Source organism: Crotalus tigris, unplaced genomic scaffold (genome assembly GCF_016545835.1).
Source record: "Crotalus tigris isolate CLP2741 ecotype Arizona unplaced genomic scaffold, ASM1654583v1 scf7180000018371.15429387391:27106975, whole genome shotgun sequence".
NCBI classification, from domain to species: domain Eukaryota; kingdom Metazoa; phylum Chordata; class Lepidosauria; order Squamata; family Viperidae; genus Crotalus; species Crotalus tigris.
Genome location: NW_024096970.1, coordinates 19,313,480 through 19,331,080, shown reverse-complemented (window position 1 = coordinate 19,331,080; position 17,601 = coordinate 19,313,480). Strand labels below are relative to the sequence as shown.

At 38.5% G+C, this 17,601-nt stretch overlaps 1 protein-coding gene across 1 annotated transcript; it reads right to left on the bottom strand.

Annotated features, from left to right (window-relative positions):
* Positions 1–1,017: 1,017 nt before the first annotated feature.
* Positions 1,018–16,947, bottom strand: LOC120311739 (acyl-CoA-binding domain-containing protein 4-like). The gene is made up of 12 exons (XM_039351620.1): positions 16,894–16,947; positions 11,994–12,170; positions 11,508–11,613; positions 8,918–9,140; positions 8,087–8,110; positions 6,023–6,145; positions 5,598–5,785; positions 5,071–5,270; positions 4,197–4,288; positions 3,617–3,671; positions 2,068–2,165; positions 1,018–1,983 (listed from the first exon to the last, which is right to left on the bottom strand). The coding sequence occupies exons 3-12, from the start codon at positions 11,571–11,573 to the stop codon at positions 1,766–1,768; spliced, it is 1,287 nt and encodes a 428-aa protein (XP_039207554.1). The 5' UTR covers positions 11,574–11,613; positions 11,994–12,170; positions 16,894–16,947; the 3' UTR covers positions 1,018–1,765.
* Between the last annotated feature and the right edge of the window lie 654 nt (positions 16,948–17,601).

Here is a 17,601-nt window from a genome sequence, read left to right as displayed (position 1 = left end):
TTTTGGCAAAATTTGATGATGCACTTGGAGTTGCTTTAGAGCAGTGGTTCTCAACCTTTTTAATGCGGCCCCAACCGGTCATAAGTCGAGGACTACCCAACCGGTCGTAAGTCGAGGACTACCCAACTGGTCGTGAGTCGAGGACTTTCCCTGCCCGGGAGCGCCGCGCATGCGTGGTGCTGCCCCCTGCACCGGCTGAGGCATAGCTGGCAAGTGGCAGAGATGGCGCAGGCCGACCACGGGCTGGGCCACCAGCTGGCCCAGCCCAAGGGAGGTAAAGCACCCGCGGGGCCCCACGCGTGCCAGCAACCCTCCCTGCGCCCGCTGGCCTCCCACCTCCCACCCCTGGCCCTCTTTTACTTTCATTTTTAGTAGTTGCTCAGCAGGGAGGGATGGAAGCTTCCAGACAGCTCGCCTTCGCTGCAGATAACTTGCACCACCATTTTGGCGGGTTCAGCAGGGCAGAGACAGCCTGGACAATTCCTATTGGCTTTTGAAAGCCAATAGAATTAGACTCTATTCAAGAGAGTCTATTCTATTGGCTTTCAAAAGCCAATAGAATAAAAGGGAGTAGCACAGCTAAGGAAAATGGGAAAAAAATGGCGGACTATGTTGTTTGGCGACCCCCGTGAAATGGTCGTTCGACCCCAAATGGGGTCCCGACCCACAGGTTGAGAACCACTGCTTTAAAGCTATAAGTTGCCCATTCATTAGCCAGCATATACGAGCATTTCAGAAATATTGAAAATTAGGGAATTTCTAACTTCTTCCTTTAGTATAATAAGTTGTAACAACAGAAGTTCATGCAATAAATTGGCAGCAGCTAGAAGTTTTCTAATCCTCACAGGGATTGTAGATTTTCCAGGAAAAAAAAGCACACAGATTTCTAAAGAGCTATGCACCTCAAACAAAATCCTATGATCTGCAAAAGGCATATAGAAGCTTCAAAATGATTGTTTCTAAGATGTTGAGAAGATATTTGTCTTCATTCCAATGGCCAAGATCTATATATTCAAATTGAAATACTTATGCTTGCTTTATTAGATTTGGCAAAATGTAAACAACTTTTATCTGAGGCATGAAGAAAAAAGAAACAAAATGGGTTAGGAGGAGGAGAGAACAGGAACAAACCAAATGTGTAAAACACATTGGGAAATCCGGACCAATATATTTCACAGCAATATTAAAATATCATTGATCAATCTTTCCACAGAAGCACTAAGCCGCCTCCAAACTACTTATTTTGGTGGTGTTCCCTCTCCTTCTTTGCCCTCTCAACTGCTGATAAGCTAAAATGTGAAGATGCTGAGCTACTGAATTCAGCTAAGATATTAACTGCCATCACAGATAAAGTTGTAGGGGTTAAAAACAGAAATAGCTGAGATAATGACAGCAAAATGAGAAGTGTCTACCTCCCTCACATCTATTCATGTTAAAAATAAAGACAGGGGCTGACATCTTTGTGACACACTTTAAATCTAGAGTAAGATCTAAGACAGAGTTTCTCGGACTTGGTAACCTTAATGTATGAATTTCAGCTCTCAGAAGTTCTGGTCCCAGCCCACATATTTTAAAGTTTGAGAAACGCTGATCTAAGAAATCAAACCTTAAAGCAATCTCTGGTAAAGCCTCAACAGCCCTGTGCTTTTTGACATAGTTATCAATTCATTTTTATTATTCTGATGTCCAGTTGTTTCTGTTCTTCTGGGTCTTGATCTTGCCATGGAGTCAAAAGAATTCAGGTGGACTCTTAGTAGGCACTTATTTAGTTTTGAAAATCAAGCTGGAATTTGTTTGTATTGTTATAGAACTTTCCAGCATGGTCTGAACCTCCAAAGACAAGCACTGTGCACATATTGTGTTTGCTCTGATTCTTCTTATCCGTGTTTGTCAGGTTAGTGCAAGTTAAATTGAGCAATGTGTGGCCTGCCCGGGGCACAGCGCAAAGATCACTATGCTTAATTGCACTCCAAGTCGAGGTATCTGCAATAGAAAGAAGATGATGAGTCCTGGCAAATGTTTTCTAGGGCTAAGGGGCCCGTTTTATGGTAGACTTTTATAACTTACCTAAATGGAAGATAAATGCATCCTGGAAAGCTGCTCTGGCATTACAGCCACCACTTATCAACATTTTTTGATCAGAGATTTGGATAGCAGCATGGAAACTAGAAGCCAAATAGATCATCTAAATTAGCCACTTCTAATTAGCCAAATTAACCACTTCTAATTAGTCAAATTAGCCACTTCTAATTAGCCTTGAACACAAAAGTATAGGCAGTCTTTTATTTATGACCATAATTTACGACCAAAATTTCTGTTGGTGAGACATTTGTTAAATGAGTTTTGCCCCATTTTATGACCTTTCTTGACACAGCTGTTAAGTGAATCACTGCTGTTGTTAAGTTAGTAATACGGTTGCTAAGTGAATCTGGCTTTCCCATTGACTTTGCTTGTCAGAAGATCACAAAAGAGGATCATATGATCTCAGGACACTGCAACAGTCATAAATATCACTCAATTGCCAAGTGTCTGAATTTTGTTGATGTGATTATGGGATGCTGCAACAAGTTGTGTGAAAAACAGTCATAAGTCACCTTTTTCCGTGCCGTTGTAACTTTGAAAATAAACTGTTGTAAGTAACCTGTATCAGATTTACTTCCCATGTCTGGGAATCTTTTCTAGACAGGTATGCCCAGTCCCTTATTTTTTTTTTCTTTCCAAATATACTATTTGGAAAACCCCACTCTATCCTTTTATATGAAAAAGCGTATTAGACTGGAGCATAGTTCTTGACTTACAATCACAACTGGGAAGAAACCATGGCTAAGTGATGCAGTCATTAAGTGAGTTACCCCTGATTTTACAATAATTTTTGCAGCAGTCATTAAGAGAATCATTGTTAAGTGAATCTAGCTTCTTCCATTGATTTTCCTTGTCAGAAGTCTCCTGGGAAGTTACCAAATGGCAATTATGTGACAGCCCTCCCTCCCACCCAGGATGCTGCAGTTGTCATAAATACCAGCCTTTTGCTGACCACTCAAATTTTGAACACATGAACACAGGGGTGCTGCAACCATCACAACTGTGATTTTTTTTGAGCCCCACTGTAGATTCTAATGGTCATTAAATAAACGGTCACAATTTGAGGACCACCTGCAGATCTTCCATAAAACAATTTTTTATTTTATTTATATATATTTCATATTTCTTAACTGCCATCTCCCTTAGAGAAGCAGGGGGGGGGGCACTAGGAGATGAAGTGGCAAAGGCCTGGATCTAGTGAGGTTCTCAAATTGTATAGAGGGATAGATTTAAGACTTTTAAGTATCTAAATTTCCTTCTAGCCATTCTAGCCATATTGATATCAGCATCCTTTACCAGCATGAATAGAATGATTAGGACTTGCAAAGTTTCATAATAAATGCTTCAGGATTGAGTTTGCTTACAAATTGACAAACTTCCAAAGAGTAAGAGTTTAAAGTTCATTCCGTTATCTAACCCAGAGATACCAAGATGGGCAACCATATAAATTCGATTAAAAAAGTAACTGTTTCAAACTTATTTGCTAGCACAGCACAGTTAATGCAAGAGAGCACATATAACACCATGAGCAGACCTGCGAGGGGAAGGCTGTCCAGAGAGAGATGGAACTGATTTATACTCCATAAAACCTAGAAGTATGAGATAAAATAATTAGAAGATGTTTTGGACCCACACAAAAAAAACCTGTAGCACTTCAAAAAGACCAAGCTGAAGTGCATATTTGCATAGATTAGACTCTATTGTATCAGAGCAATAACAAAAATGAAACGGGCACAGAATGCATTGATACATCATTTAGCAACCAAATTATTCTGTTCCACAAAAACTACAATTAAGTACTGCAACACCTTTTTGTATTTGTTGCCATAAATAGCTTCCTCTCTTTAAAGGATTTATAGTCCAAGGACACAGTTTTATTTCATTATCGAAGCCATCTTTCCTGTTACAAGACCTACAAATGCTATTGTCAGAGTTTTATTACTGCCTTTCCCATGAAGTGAAATTACTCCCATTTACTATTCTTCATGTGTGGGCAGCTTCCATTTCAGGATAATCTTTCGTTCTCATCAAATTGAGCTGCCTATAAAGGTGGGCTCTTTACACTGTCCAAATCCTGGTGATATTTAAGAAGGCAAGCATTGTGCCCTTCTTACCTAGATCAAGGATGTGTGTATCATTCAGGTATGTAGAAGTCCTCTGGCCTCCGAATATGACTAATTTGTTCTTCAACAAAGTAGCTGAATGACTTTGAGATAAGGGCAGAGAACATAAAAACTCAAACATATTAGATAGAAATCTTGTTCACACATTATTATTTGACACCTTGACAGGACAAATGCATTAAGTAACCAATATTTTATATTCTTGATTCTTGGAATATTTATTTAAAATAAAAAGGACACAAACTATCAGAAGGATAATCTGATAGTGGGAATGGCATTAACTAGCATACTCAAGAGTCCACAATGATGTTTATTGTATCATTGATCCCATTTTTCGTTTTCTGAGATTTCTTAATTTATAAATGGAAGCACCAATAAAACTGTTGCGTATCAGTGTAAAATATGATCTAAAAGAATGCCTACAGAGAAAGGGGCCATAGAAGTCACAAATGTTCCATTATGAGTGGAAGTGTCTTGCCAGTCATGATAAATGGATCTTACTTAAAATCCTTTCTGCTACTGCTAAGGGATATAACTGCTTTGCGGTGTTAAATAATAATGACTAGGATACAAAAATACAATGGCTACAATGAAGAAATCAGCATAAGTACATAAATGCATATGATTCCTTAAAATGAGTTCCATAGAAAAACTCAAATGATAGGTTTACCCAAGGCTTTCTCCATGTGATGTTGAACTTATCAAAGGAATATTATACAACAGTATGAAAAAAGAAACACTCACTTCTAACTAAAATAAAAGTGCATGAAAAAAACACCTGCTTAACTTTTTAGCGGAGAAAAAGACCAAGGAAATAAATCTTGCCTATTTCAGATTCCTCTGAGTTCAAGACAAGATGCCTCACCCCAGCCTTGGCAGTGGCTTCTCCCCCTCCACACTAGGTTGGTACCAAATCTCATAGTCAGGGTTGAAAATAAAAAGCGCATTACTGCAGGCGCCCCTCTCCAAGGACAACATTTTAGAGAAAGCTCCTCCAAAGACAAATACTTCCTTGCGATAGACAGTTGCACTGTGAAAGGCCAGAGTGGGCACTTTCCCTTTAGCCTGAGAGAAGAAAGAAAAACCTCATCACAACCCAAGTCAGCAAGTGAATCTGACTTAGTATCAGCAGCAGTGGGGGCTTTCCTGCTCTCAATAGCATTACTGGATAGCATCCATCCAGTTTCTAACTGTAATCTACCAGAAAACCTCACCTGCACTATTTACTCCTGTTTTCTGTCTCCTACATGAATTAGTCCACTTTTTGCCATTGTATTTGAACTCTTATTTCTTACAAAAGAGAATAAGAAAATTGCAAAAACAAAAAATAGGCACACAAAAAGCAAGTTGAAGCTACACTTCTACAGGGCCCAATGTTTGGTTTCTACTCACAAAAACATGAAGCCATTTCCAAGATGTTGTATCCAAAACATAGATGCTATTGTAGCGTCTCCCCTCTTTTATGCCCCCAAATATGTAGATGCGTTTGGTGTCTGGGTCATAGGTGGCACTGTGACCTCGGGAACACTGTGGTATGGAATTTTGTGTTGGGAAATCCATAGGGAACCAAAAGTCATTATCTGTGAATTAGAAGATATATAGTAAACAGAGAAGATGCATAGTCTTGTATTTGTGAAATTCAGAGACATTTCCCTTAAGGCATCCCCCAATGTTATTCAATGGAAGTTGATTCCAATAACTTTAAGCTCAAATTGTATGACAGTTAATGGTCCCTACAAATTAGAAGATCTGGAATGTTTTCTTCCCATGGCTTGCAGACAAGGCATATCAATATTAGAAGCACAGAAGTATCTCACCAATCTCCAGTTTCCAGAGTACATCTTTGCAGAATTGTTGATTAGATCCTTCACCGCCAATCAAAACTGCTGTATCTGTGTCACACAGGCACATAGCATGACACCATCGAGCACTCGGACATGCTAAAGACAACCAGTAGAAGTAGAGTCAGTCAACAGAACCAGGCCACAAAAACCATTTCATTGTGAAAGAATAATTCAAGAGAGCCTATTCCTATAAGCTTAGTGCATGAAAGATATTTGCATGCTACCATAATTAACACTGTATGAAATGGCCACTCTTTGTTCATTCTTACTGAAATATCAATATCAAATCATTGTTCTTCCATAAAAGAGATAACTTTTTCCTCATCCAGTCAGTCAAAAAATGCCTGCCCAGGGACTCCACATCAGGAGATGCAACATGAGAGGGTCTGAAGGAGTAGAAGCTCCCTTCCTATTTCTTGACACACAAGGTTGATGATCTCAATTCTTACAGTCTTTCAAAAAGCTGCAAAGTCTTGGCTTTCCCTGAGGGCTTTTCAGGATTCATTCTGGAGCCATCAATGTAAGTTTCATTTTTAGATTTTATCAGAGAGATACATTGTTGATATTTTGGGTTACTGTATTTCTATTACTACTGTTTAATTATTTTGTTATTTATATGTTATTTAATTATATATTAAATTTTAATATTCTAAAAAAATGAAAAACAAATTCCTAAGTATATCTAGTGTCTTTCTATAGGTAGTCCTTGGCATCCCAGAGCATACCTAATTCTTTTAAACTTTCTGTAATAAATTTTGCTACAACAAAGGAAATAAAAAAGATGTTTTACCTTCCAGGACTTCAAAACAAACTTGAGGACAACAAAGAAGATTTAATAAAATGGATTAAAGAGCTTCAGGAGAATCATTAAAGTGTGGGAGACAAAAAACAAATATTCTACTTAATTTGTCTTTTTTATCCCCAACAATATCTACAAAAATACAACCTGGCAAGCTAAATCTACCGATCTGGAAAGCGACCTGGCAAAAGAAGATGATTAGAATTAGATTTAAAAGATGTGATTCAACTTACCAGATGGAATACTATATGACTAAACACCAGTTTGAATACAGTTAAAAAATATAAAGTTTGGATATAAAGAGCCTTATAGTAAGATTGCTAGATGGTGTAACATATGATTAGATACTTGTTTGAACATGGTTAAAAGAATAGACAAAGTTTGGACATAAAGGGGCCCTAGAGTAAGAGGTATAAGCTATGTAAGTAGTATAATACTTTTATAATATACAAAATGTAAAAATATTGAGACAGTGTATTTGAATGAAAAGTTTGGATATTCAAATGAATTTTGAAAAAATTATGACTGATAAGAGTGGTTTCAATACTGAGGGGAAATTAAGCTTAAATAAGAATCTTGAAAACGGGACATATGATGACTTAATAAGATGACTTCTATAAATACAATTGAAACATAAGCTGATTAGAAAAGATGTTATATGTCAATGTTATTATTAGGGTTAAAAAAATGTTTATACTCAATTCTGTATGTATTGAAAGTATTAAGAAATATATTTGTTTGATGTAGATAAAAGTAGAATATTACTGGAAGAAGAGAGGATCAAGGAAATATATTATCAACTAACATATTGATCAATTATAGAAATTAATTATTGTTTTTAAATATATGAACCAAGACAACACATTGTTTACTAAGCACTAAAGATTGTTATTGTAAAAAATTAATAAAATATATTTAAAAAAATAAATGAGTGCAAGTTTAAATTATTGACTTAAAAAATTATCCTTGTGTGTTGTATCTTTCTTGCCCCTGAGGGGTAAAACAATCAGCAGTTCAATGTTTTAATTATTTTTCTACTATTCTTCCTCCACAAGAAAGGACAGAATATAACAAAATGACAAACAGGAGACCTTTACTTTCTCATCCAGAAACATGGAATATTAATTACAATTCCACATATGACTCACACAAGGTGGATATTAAACACAACTAAGAATTGCTGATCTAGCTACACCAAGCAAAGTTCAATAAAAAGAATTTTTAAAAACCATCTTTACCTTGCAACTCTTTAACCTCCAAATCTGCAGAGAAAATACACAGAATTGATTTTTAGTCTAAAAGCATCTTAATACTAACAGTACATCCCCATTTTTCTGATGTTGAGTATGGCAGGGTTCCACTCACATGCACTCCCAGTCAGATGTGGTGCCTAGAGACTGTACGGATAAATTCATGCAGTTTTCTAGGCATCCTTTTCAGAAATAATGGACACTGCTTTCCTCCTTCACTTGGACCGAGACTGAGTGACTGGTCCTGGCAGGACTAGAATTTTGTTCTAACTGCTTCTTCTCCAGCACTTTAACCACTTGCATTTCTCAACTTTGGCAACTTTAAAATGTGTGGATGTTAACTCTAGAATTCTCCTTGCTGGCTGGGGAATTTGGGGAGACGAAGTCCATACATCTTAAAGTAGCCAAAATCAAGAAATTCTGACCTGGACCAAGCTGTCTCTTATGCTAGTATTACCAGACTTTAAATTTATATGTTTTAGAATGCACAAGATAATTTAGCATAAATTTAATAGCTTTATATCTATAGTTTTTGACACAGAGTACTGAATTATTATTATTTATACTAAACACATGAACCATCGCTCTACCTGTACCATGAATTAGAAGGGTGCACAAATAAATCCTTCCATGGTTATACCCATCTGGAAAAAATAATGCAATTTCAGCCATGAAAGATCACTGAGCAATCTAAGGTGGGTCAATGTTGCCCAGCCAAACCTACTTCACAAGGTATTATTGTGAGTCAAAACTGGACGATGGAATGCTATGGCAATAAGGCTATTTAGTTTTGCAAACAGGTAACTGAAGACCTTTTACCTTCAGATTCATCTTGTCTATGGGTTGCCGAGACGTCAAACAGAGTCCTTCTGGTTTTATTTAATTGAGTAGGGTGAGGTAGACAATTTATCTTCTTAGCCTGCAGCTCTGTAGGAGCAGGTAGCATCAGTAGCTTTTCCATTGGTGGAGAGTAGTTCTTCTCAGGCACAGCTTCTTTATGGCACATTGCTGAACTCTGATTTCTATCCTGCCCATCAGAAAACTAGGTAGAATTACATCAGAAATTATCCAGGCGCTATAAATAGCCTTATTTTAAAAAATGTTCCATAAACTAGGTTTCTGAAGATTCCAGCAAGATCCAGCCAGCCACTCTGGGAGGATGTTGAATGTTTTGTCTGATTTAGTAGGTACATATAGAATGAAGCATCTTGTAACATTAATTTTCTAAAATTACTGTAGGCTCTAAGACTTTGAACAACTTTTCATAAACTGAAACCACTGTATATATTATACCGGCCAAAATAACAGAATTCTGTAAAATACAGTTTCAGATTGCCAATGCCAGGATATTACTCTCTGAAATTTTCTAAATTTAAAAACAAGCGTCTTAATGAGAACAGACACACTAGAAAACCTTATCATCATGTTCTCTTTTATATGACAAGGAATGTTCATAAGTGAGTCCCAAAGGTACTTTTTCAAGCGGCAACTGGACTTTCTTGTTTTTCTTTGAAGACATTTTGCTTCTCGTCCAAGAAGCTTCTTCAGCCCCACCATCCAGTCAGAGCTGGAAATCAAAAAGTAAGTAACATTTCCTGCCTTGAAAAGTGCATAGCCACATCTATACTATACTACACTATAAATCAAGTGTGGCTTTAAAGTGTCTTTTCTTTTTTTATAGACTGGAAACTGGAAGCACAAAGAACAGGGCTGCAAGATCAACAGATGTTAAGAAGTGGTGCTTTAGGGTTTGATTTGGAAACACATCCACCAATCCAACTCAGGGAGACGGACGGAGAAGACTTCTGACTGTTGAAAGAGAAGCTTCTCCATCACAAAACCAGGTAGCTTGTTTTCTGATACAGCCACTCCACTTTAAAGTGCCACTTTTACTTAATCTCAGATATATTTATTTAATATGATGCAAATAGACATAAATAAGGTAATTACAAGTCTCTGATATATAAAACCTATCATACAGAGTTCCTCCAATCTTTGGAGTTTGCCTTCAGGGAGGTGACTAATTGGTTTTTGGTTCCTGAAATATTAAATAGAGGTGCTATAAAACAGTTAAGAAAGTGATGCAAATACGAGAAGACCAGCTACAACTTTACCAACATGTGATATACAAAGGAGAAGTGATGATTGTCGCTAAAAAGGCATGGTCTGAATAAAAGGGGAGAAAATTAGACCTTATTGAGTCTGTTCCTCAACCCCAAAGTACTGCAGCCGGCATCATCTTATCTGTTCATATTGCTAGTGTACACGAGATCAATTCTTAATAAAGTACTAATAATTTGGATCATTAATGGCTGAAGCAGCTGACCTTACATTATATTATTACATTATATTTCTGGTTTTCGTAAGACAGTGTTTATCAACTTTAAGATTCATGAACTTAAACTCCCAAAGTTCTTAAAGTTGCCAGGGTTGAGAAACATTAACAAAGAGGCATGGTTGTGGTTCCAGCTAAGCATTATCTCTGAACTATCTAGCTAAGCACTAAACATGGGCCTGGGTACTGGAGAAAACAGGTACTGGGCACCTATAAGACCGCCTTCTCTCAACTTCTTCATCTGAGAACCAGTTTTAAATATCTTTGGAGAAATTGCTTATGTATTATCAATCATCTCCATGCTTTATCTTTTTAAAGATTATTTTATCCAGCCTTTATTATGGTTATAAGTATCTCAAAGCAATGAATATACCTAATATTTCTTCCTCATCCTACTTTCCTCACAACTTCCCTCCTTGAGGTGAGTTGGGCTGAAGGCAGGACTAGAATTCTTGGTCTCCTGCTTTCTAGTCTGGTGCTTTAACCAAACTGTCTTTCTAAAATAATAACAGCCTTGGCTTTAATGTTAAGAATTTTCAGGATGTTTTGAATGGATTTGAACACACATGCCAATTTGGGGTTTCATGGACAAGAGTTTGAACACTAAAATCACTTTGGTTGTGCTGTGGAATTACCTTTGCCAGAACTTTCTAAAGGCTTTTAATACTACAGTACTGACTATGATGTAGTTCTCCATCTTACTATCAGTGGCATTCTATCTTGGTACTTTTACTCCTGGATGATTGTCACCATAAAGTGATTCCAGGAAATAGCTATTTTGATTACAGCATATTCACACTTTAGCAATCCTAATATAGATTAGGATTCATGAAATGAACCATTAAAATCAGAATGGGTTTAAAGAGTATACCTACTAGCTTTCATGTAATGAATAATAGGTAAAGCTTTTAGCATAGCAGATAATTGATCACATCACTGATGAAAACAATGCAAGTTGAAGACAATTTTACTTTTTTTTTTACAAACATGGTAAAAAATTTAAATAAATTTACAAGGATCAAGTGCCACTAGAGAACTAGAGAAACAAGACATCAGTACATAAAGTCTACTTACCTCTTCCTTGACAGTCAGCAGAAGTTTAATAGGATTGCCATTCTCTGCCTGCTTAAATGAAGCCATGAGAATGTCAACTCTCCAGTCACCTTCCCAAACCAAACATCTGCTCAAACAAACATAGATACATGGATCTAAGATTTATTTATTGAATCCATAAAGCACTATCTCATACATGTGATTTTGTAAAGTGCACAAAATTAAAATAGGAATCAAAAACAAAGAGCACTCAGAACAGATGGGACAGGTAGATATAAACAGAGAGAGGCCAAATAACCTGGCCCCGTGCCATGTAGGGCTTTAAAGATCAAAACCATAACCTTGAATTAAACCTAAGTGGATGATATTGAAGGTTACCAAGAGATCAGGTAAAGCAAAGATGGATGTACTGTTCCCATCAGAGGTTACCCCAAAGTATGGCCAATGTTAGTTTAGGCCCAAGCCGAAGCCTAGGACCCAAATGGAAGGGTCCCAACTGGAACTTACCTTGCTTCGGATCCCAGCTTGCCAATTCTTTGTGGCTTAATATCTGGATTTATTAGTACATCCACAGTAATGGTAGCTTTCTGCGAATAATGGCTCCAATCACCCAACCCGAAGATCACAAACTGTTTTGGCAATGGAAGTGGCAAGCGAGTCTGGAAGCATTTCCGATGACAATTGCTTAGAGGGGATAGAATATAAACATTACTTTGGAAGAGATAGAGAGGTAAATAGCTGGGAAAACTGAAGAATGAAGTGGTAAGATGTAAGCAAAGCTTATTTTTTTTAGTTAAGAAGGTCAACAAAAGCATTCGATAACATCTAGGAACTTAATGTGACAAAGCCAATTTTTCTATTGATTCTGTTTGTAAAAATCCCTTGTTTTGCCGATTCCCAGATTTGAGAAAAAGTTGAATTGAACAGTTGAACTGAGTAAACTGAACAGCTGATTCCAAAGCTGGAAGGAAAGTTTTAGTAGAAGAGTCTCTGCTGTTTTTCTGGCTGCTCTGAACATCTAATAGCTTCCAAATATTCAGATGTAAAACTTTACCTCTGTATAGCAGCAAAAAGGAGTCAACTCTCTTCTCACAAAAACATTGTTTTTATAAAATAGTAATGGTAGTAATAGTAATGGACCTTTTTTTAGAAATTCATAAAGTATTTCACAACAAGCTTACAAAATCACTAGAGAAAATTAATTTAATAATATAGAATGTGTGCTGAGACTGTGGGAAAACTGTGTGCAGGTAAATAAATATAAATATGCTTACTTTTGTCTTTGAAGCAATGTTTTAAAATCAGATTGACTTGTTGAACTCATCAGAGGTTTCTCAGGTTAACCATAAATTATTGGATAAACCATTCATGCACCACACTGAAGTAAATGAAGCACACTCTCACTTAATAGGATATTTGAATAACAGAATAACAGAACTGAAAGGGACCTTAGAGCAGGGGTCACCAATCCCTGGTCCATGGACTGGCACCGGGCTACAGCATGCCAGAACCCGGGCCACACAAACAAATGAAACCTCATCCACTGGATGCAGGCAGCATGCAAAAGCATGCCCCCTCCAGTCTGCAGAAAAAAACTCTCTCCAAGGAACTAGATCCTGGTGCCCAAAAGGTTGGGGGCCGTTGCCTTGGAGGTCTTCTAGTCCAACCCCCTGCTAAAACAAAAACCCCATATCATTTCAGACAAATGGTTGACCAATCTCTTCTTAAAAACCTCCAGTATTCGAACACTCACAACTTCTGGAGGCAAGTTGTTCCACTGATTAATTGTTCTAACTGTCAGGAAATTTCTCCTTAGTTCTAGGTTGCTTCTCTCCTTGATTAGTTTCCATCCATTGCTTCTAATAATAATAATAATAATAATAATAATAATAATAATAATAATAATAATAATAACCCAAAGAAATACAACAAGGATGCGGCTTGGTTAAAAGAGGTGGATGCAAATAAAACAGAAGTTGAAATGAAAGAACTAGTAATAACAACAAAAATGGTAGAAAAAAGAGCAAAGAAAATCAAAAATTGGTCAGAACCAGGTGAAGATGAACTGCATGGGTTTTGGTTGAAACATCTAACTGTTATATACACCCACTCATTGCCAAACAGTTCAACAATATACTACAAGGAGGAGAAATTGAAAAGTGGCTAACAACTGGGAAAACCTACCTAATAATGAAAAATCCAGCAAAAGGGGCAACACCAGGTAACTACAGGCCAATTACCTGCTTACCAACAACTTTCAAATTACTAACTGGTGTAGTAGCTGATGCAGTGCAACAGCATCTAGTTGAAAACAATCTCTTTCCACCTGAGCAGAAAGGAAACCGCCCCAATAGCAGAGGAACAAAAGATCAACTCCTAATAGACAAAATGATCTTGGAAAACTGCAAGAGAAGGAAGACCAACCTGAATGTGGCATGGATTGACTACAAAAAGGCATTTGACTCTCTGCCACATGATTGGATAATAAAGTGCCTAGAAATAACAGGAGTCAGTAGAAACATCAGAAAATTTGTGCAAAGATCGATGGCACAATGGAAGACACAGTTGCAGATCAATGGTGAGAGGCTGGGAGAGGTTAATATCAAGAGAGGAATATTTCAAGGAGATTCATTATCACCATTACTATTTGTTATTGCACTGTTTCCTCTGTCAACAATACTGAATAACTCAGGACATGGCTATCAAACATCAAAAACATCTGCCAGACTATCCCACCTCCTTTATATGGATGATCTGAAGCTGTATGGAAAAACATCATCTGAAATAGAATCGCTGCTCAACACTGTCCGTATATATAGCCAAGATATTGTAATGGAGTTTGGCTTGGACAAATGTGCCACACTTACTATCAAACAAGGAAAATATGAAAACTGAAGGAATCAAGATGCCCCACGAAAATAACATTAAGAGTCTGGATGAGGAAGAGTACTACAAATACTTGGGTATCCTTCAAGCTGACAACATCAAGCACACTGAAGTCAAGAAAAAGATTAGAGGTGAATACATCAAGAGAGTGAAGAAGATCTTAAATCCAAACTCAATGGAGGAAATACCATAAAGGCAATCAACACCTGGGCAATCCCAGTCATTAGGTACACAGCTGGAATAGTGGACTGGACTCAAGCAGAACTAAAAGCAATGGATAGGCAGACCAGAAAAATAATGACAATGAATCATGCCCTTCATCCACGCAGTGACATTGATAGACTTTATCTACCAAGGCAAATAGGTGGGCGTGGAATGCTACAAGTACATCAGATGGTTGAAGAAGAAAAAATGGCTTTGGAAGAATATCTGAAGAACAATGATGAAGATGCACTGAAATTAGTATATCAGGAAGGCTTACTAACTACTGGAGAGACCAAACTGGCCTACAAGAAAGACCAAATGAAGAACAGAATAGAGGCATGGGAAGACAAAGCACTACATGGCCAATACATGAAAAAAATAGCTGGGAAAGCAGATAACAATAAAACCTGGCAATGGCTAAGAGCAGGAAAATTGAAGAAAGAGACCGAGGGACTAATTCTGGCTGCACAAGACCAAGCCTTAAGGACAAATGCATACAAAGTCAAAATTGAGAAGACAGCAACAGACAGTAAGTGCCGCCTATGCAAAGAAGCTGAAGAAACAGTGGACCACTTGGTAAGCTGTTGCAAGAAGATTGCACAACTGATTACAAGCAGCGGCATGACAAAGTAGCAACAATGGTGCATTGGAAGATCTGCAAAAAATATCATTTGCCTGTAAGCAAAAACTGGTGGGATCATAAAATAGAGAAAGTCATAGAAAATGATAAAATTAAACTGCTCTGGGACTTCATAATTCAAACAGACAAGCACCTGCAACATAACACCCCAGACTTAACAATTGTCGATAAGAAAGACAAAAAGTCTGGATAGTGGATGTGGCAGTGCCTGGAGATAGCAGAATAGAAGAGAAAGAACTGGAGAAGATAACAAAATACAAAGACCTACAAATAGAAATAGAAAGACTGTGGCAAAAGCAAGCAAGGGTAGTACCAATAGTCATAGGCTCCTTGGGTGCAATCCCAAAACAACTGGAGCACCACTTGAACACCATTGGCATTGACAAATTCGCTATTAGTCAATTGCAAAAGGCGGCCTTACTAGGAACTGCTTCCATCCTGCGACGATATCTGTAATACCATCAAACATCCACATCTGCCTATCCCAGGTCCTGGGTAAGGACTCGATAGGTAGACAAAATGCCAAATCCAGTCTGAACATCTGGCTGACTGTGCGATGATCGATAATAATAATGATAAAGTTGGAAGGGACCTTGGGTCATCTAGTCCAACTCCCTGCTCAGGCAGGAAACCCTATACCATTTCGGACAAATGCTGTCCAGTCTCTTCTTAAAAACTTCCAGTGTTGGAGCATTCACTGCTTCTGGAGGCAGGCTGTTCCACTGATTAATTGTTCTCACTGTCAGGAAGTTTCTCCTTAGTTCTAGGTTGCTTCTCTCCTTGATTAGTTTCCACCCGTTGCTTCTTGTCCTGCCTTCAGGTACTTTGGAAAATAGCTTAACTCCCTCTTCTTTATGGCAGCCCCTGAGATATTGGAACACTGCTATCATGTCCCCCCTTGTCCTTCTCTTCGTTAAACTAGACATACCCAATTCAGCAACCGTTCCTTATATGTTTTAGCCTCCAGTCCCCTAATCATCTTTGTTGCTCTTCTCTGTACTCTTTCTAGAGTCTCAACATCTTTTTTACATCGTGGTGATCAAAACTGGATGCAGTATTCCAAGTGTGGCCTTACCAAGGCATTGTAAAGTGGTATTAATACTTCACGTGATCTGGATTCCATCCCTCTGTTAATGCAGCATAGCACTGTATTGGCTTTTTTGGCAGCTGCAGCACACTGCTGGCTCATATTTAAATGATTGTCCACTAGGACTCCGAGATCCCTCTCACAGTTACTACTATTGAGCAAGGTACCCTCTATACTATACCTGTGCATTTGGTTTTTCTTGCCTAAATATAGAACCTTACTTTTTTCACCATTGAATTTCATTTTGTTAGATAGCGCCCAGTGTTCAAGTCTGTCCTGCCTTCAGGTGCTTTGGAAAATAGCTTGACCCCAGCCCCACTTCTTTATGGCAGCCCCAATTCCTGCAACCGTTCTTATGTTTTAGCCTCCAGTCCTCTAATCATCTTTGTTGCTTTTCTCTCCACTCTTTCTAGAGTCTCAACATCTTTTTTATATCGTGGCGACCAAAACGGAATTTAAAATTTGAATCCAACATCATTTGGTATCAAGAGAGTAATAAAGGCATAGTTACCCGAACTGTTTTAAAAATGGGGAACACTCAACGTAAATAAATTGCCAGCGGGGCAACGCGCGCAGGCCGGAGACCTCACCTGCTCAGCTGGCGGGGCGGCTCGCGCAGAGTCCACACAACGTAGAACTCGACTTTGCCGTTCACCGTGGCGAAGTCAGCGCATTGAGACTGGGGAGCCGAGACAACTTCTCGATGCCACAAGCCGCCTGCAGCCCAGCTCCAGCGACGGAGAGGCGTTTTCCACCCATCTAAAGCCGGGAAATTGGAGGTAGCAGAAAACATGTCCTGAAGTTCAGGTCTGGACGGCGGAGGGGGTGGGGGGCGCTCCTAGATTTGGGGAAACGGCAGTGGCCGATTCGGTTCAGACCGCTGAGGAACGCTGCGGAGTGCTCGCAGGTGCTGGTTCAAGCGTTTCTGGGTAAACTCGAGAATCGCACAACTTCCTGACATCTTTATTAACCGCAGGTGTAAGAATGCCGGCACTGGTTCCTTTGCTTAAAGAGGCTGTGCTGGGCTATTTAGTAACAAGGCAAAATCCAAGAGTTAAATGGCCAGAGCGTGGCTTGAGGAACCTCACCTCAGTTATTGCTTCTAGTGAAACAGGTGGCAATATGGTAAATACTGGAATTCCGGAAGTTCCACTCATCTTCAAGCTACCAAGGCTGAGCAATACTGAAAATTTAGAGGATGAATCCTATTGGTTCTCAACCTTGGCAACTTTAAGACTTGTGGACTTCAACTCCCAGAATTCCTCAGCCAGCTTTGCTGGCTGAGGAATTCTGGGAGT

Excerpts from the sequence above, each read along its gene's own strand:
- LOC120311739 (XM_039351620.1), bottom strand. The coding sequence starts at position 11,573 with ATGGCTTCATTTAAGCAGGCAGAGAATGGCAATCCTATTAAACTTCTG. Across the intron at positions 9,141-11,507 it reads TGCTGACTGTCAAGGAAGAG|TTTTCTGATGGGCAGGATAG; the intron begins GTAAGTAGACTT and ends AATTCTACCTAG. Across the intron at positions 4,289-5,070 it reads AAGCCACTGCCAAGGCTGGG|TCATTCAGCTACTTTGTTGA; the intron begins GTGAGGCATCTT and ends CTTATCTCAAAG.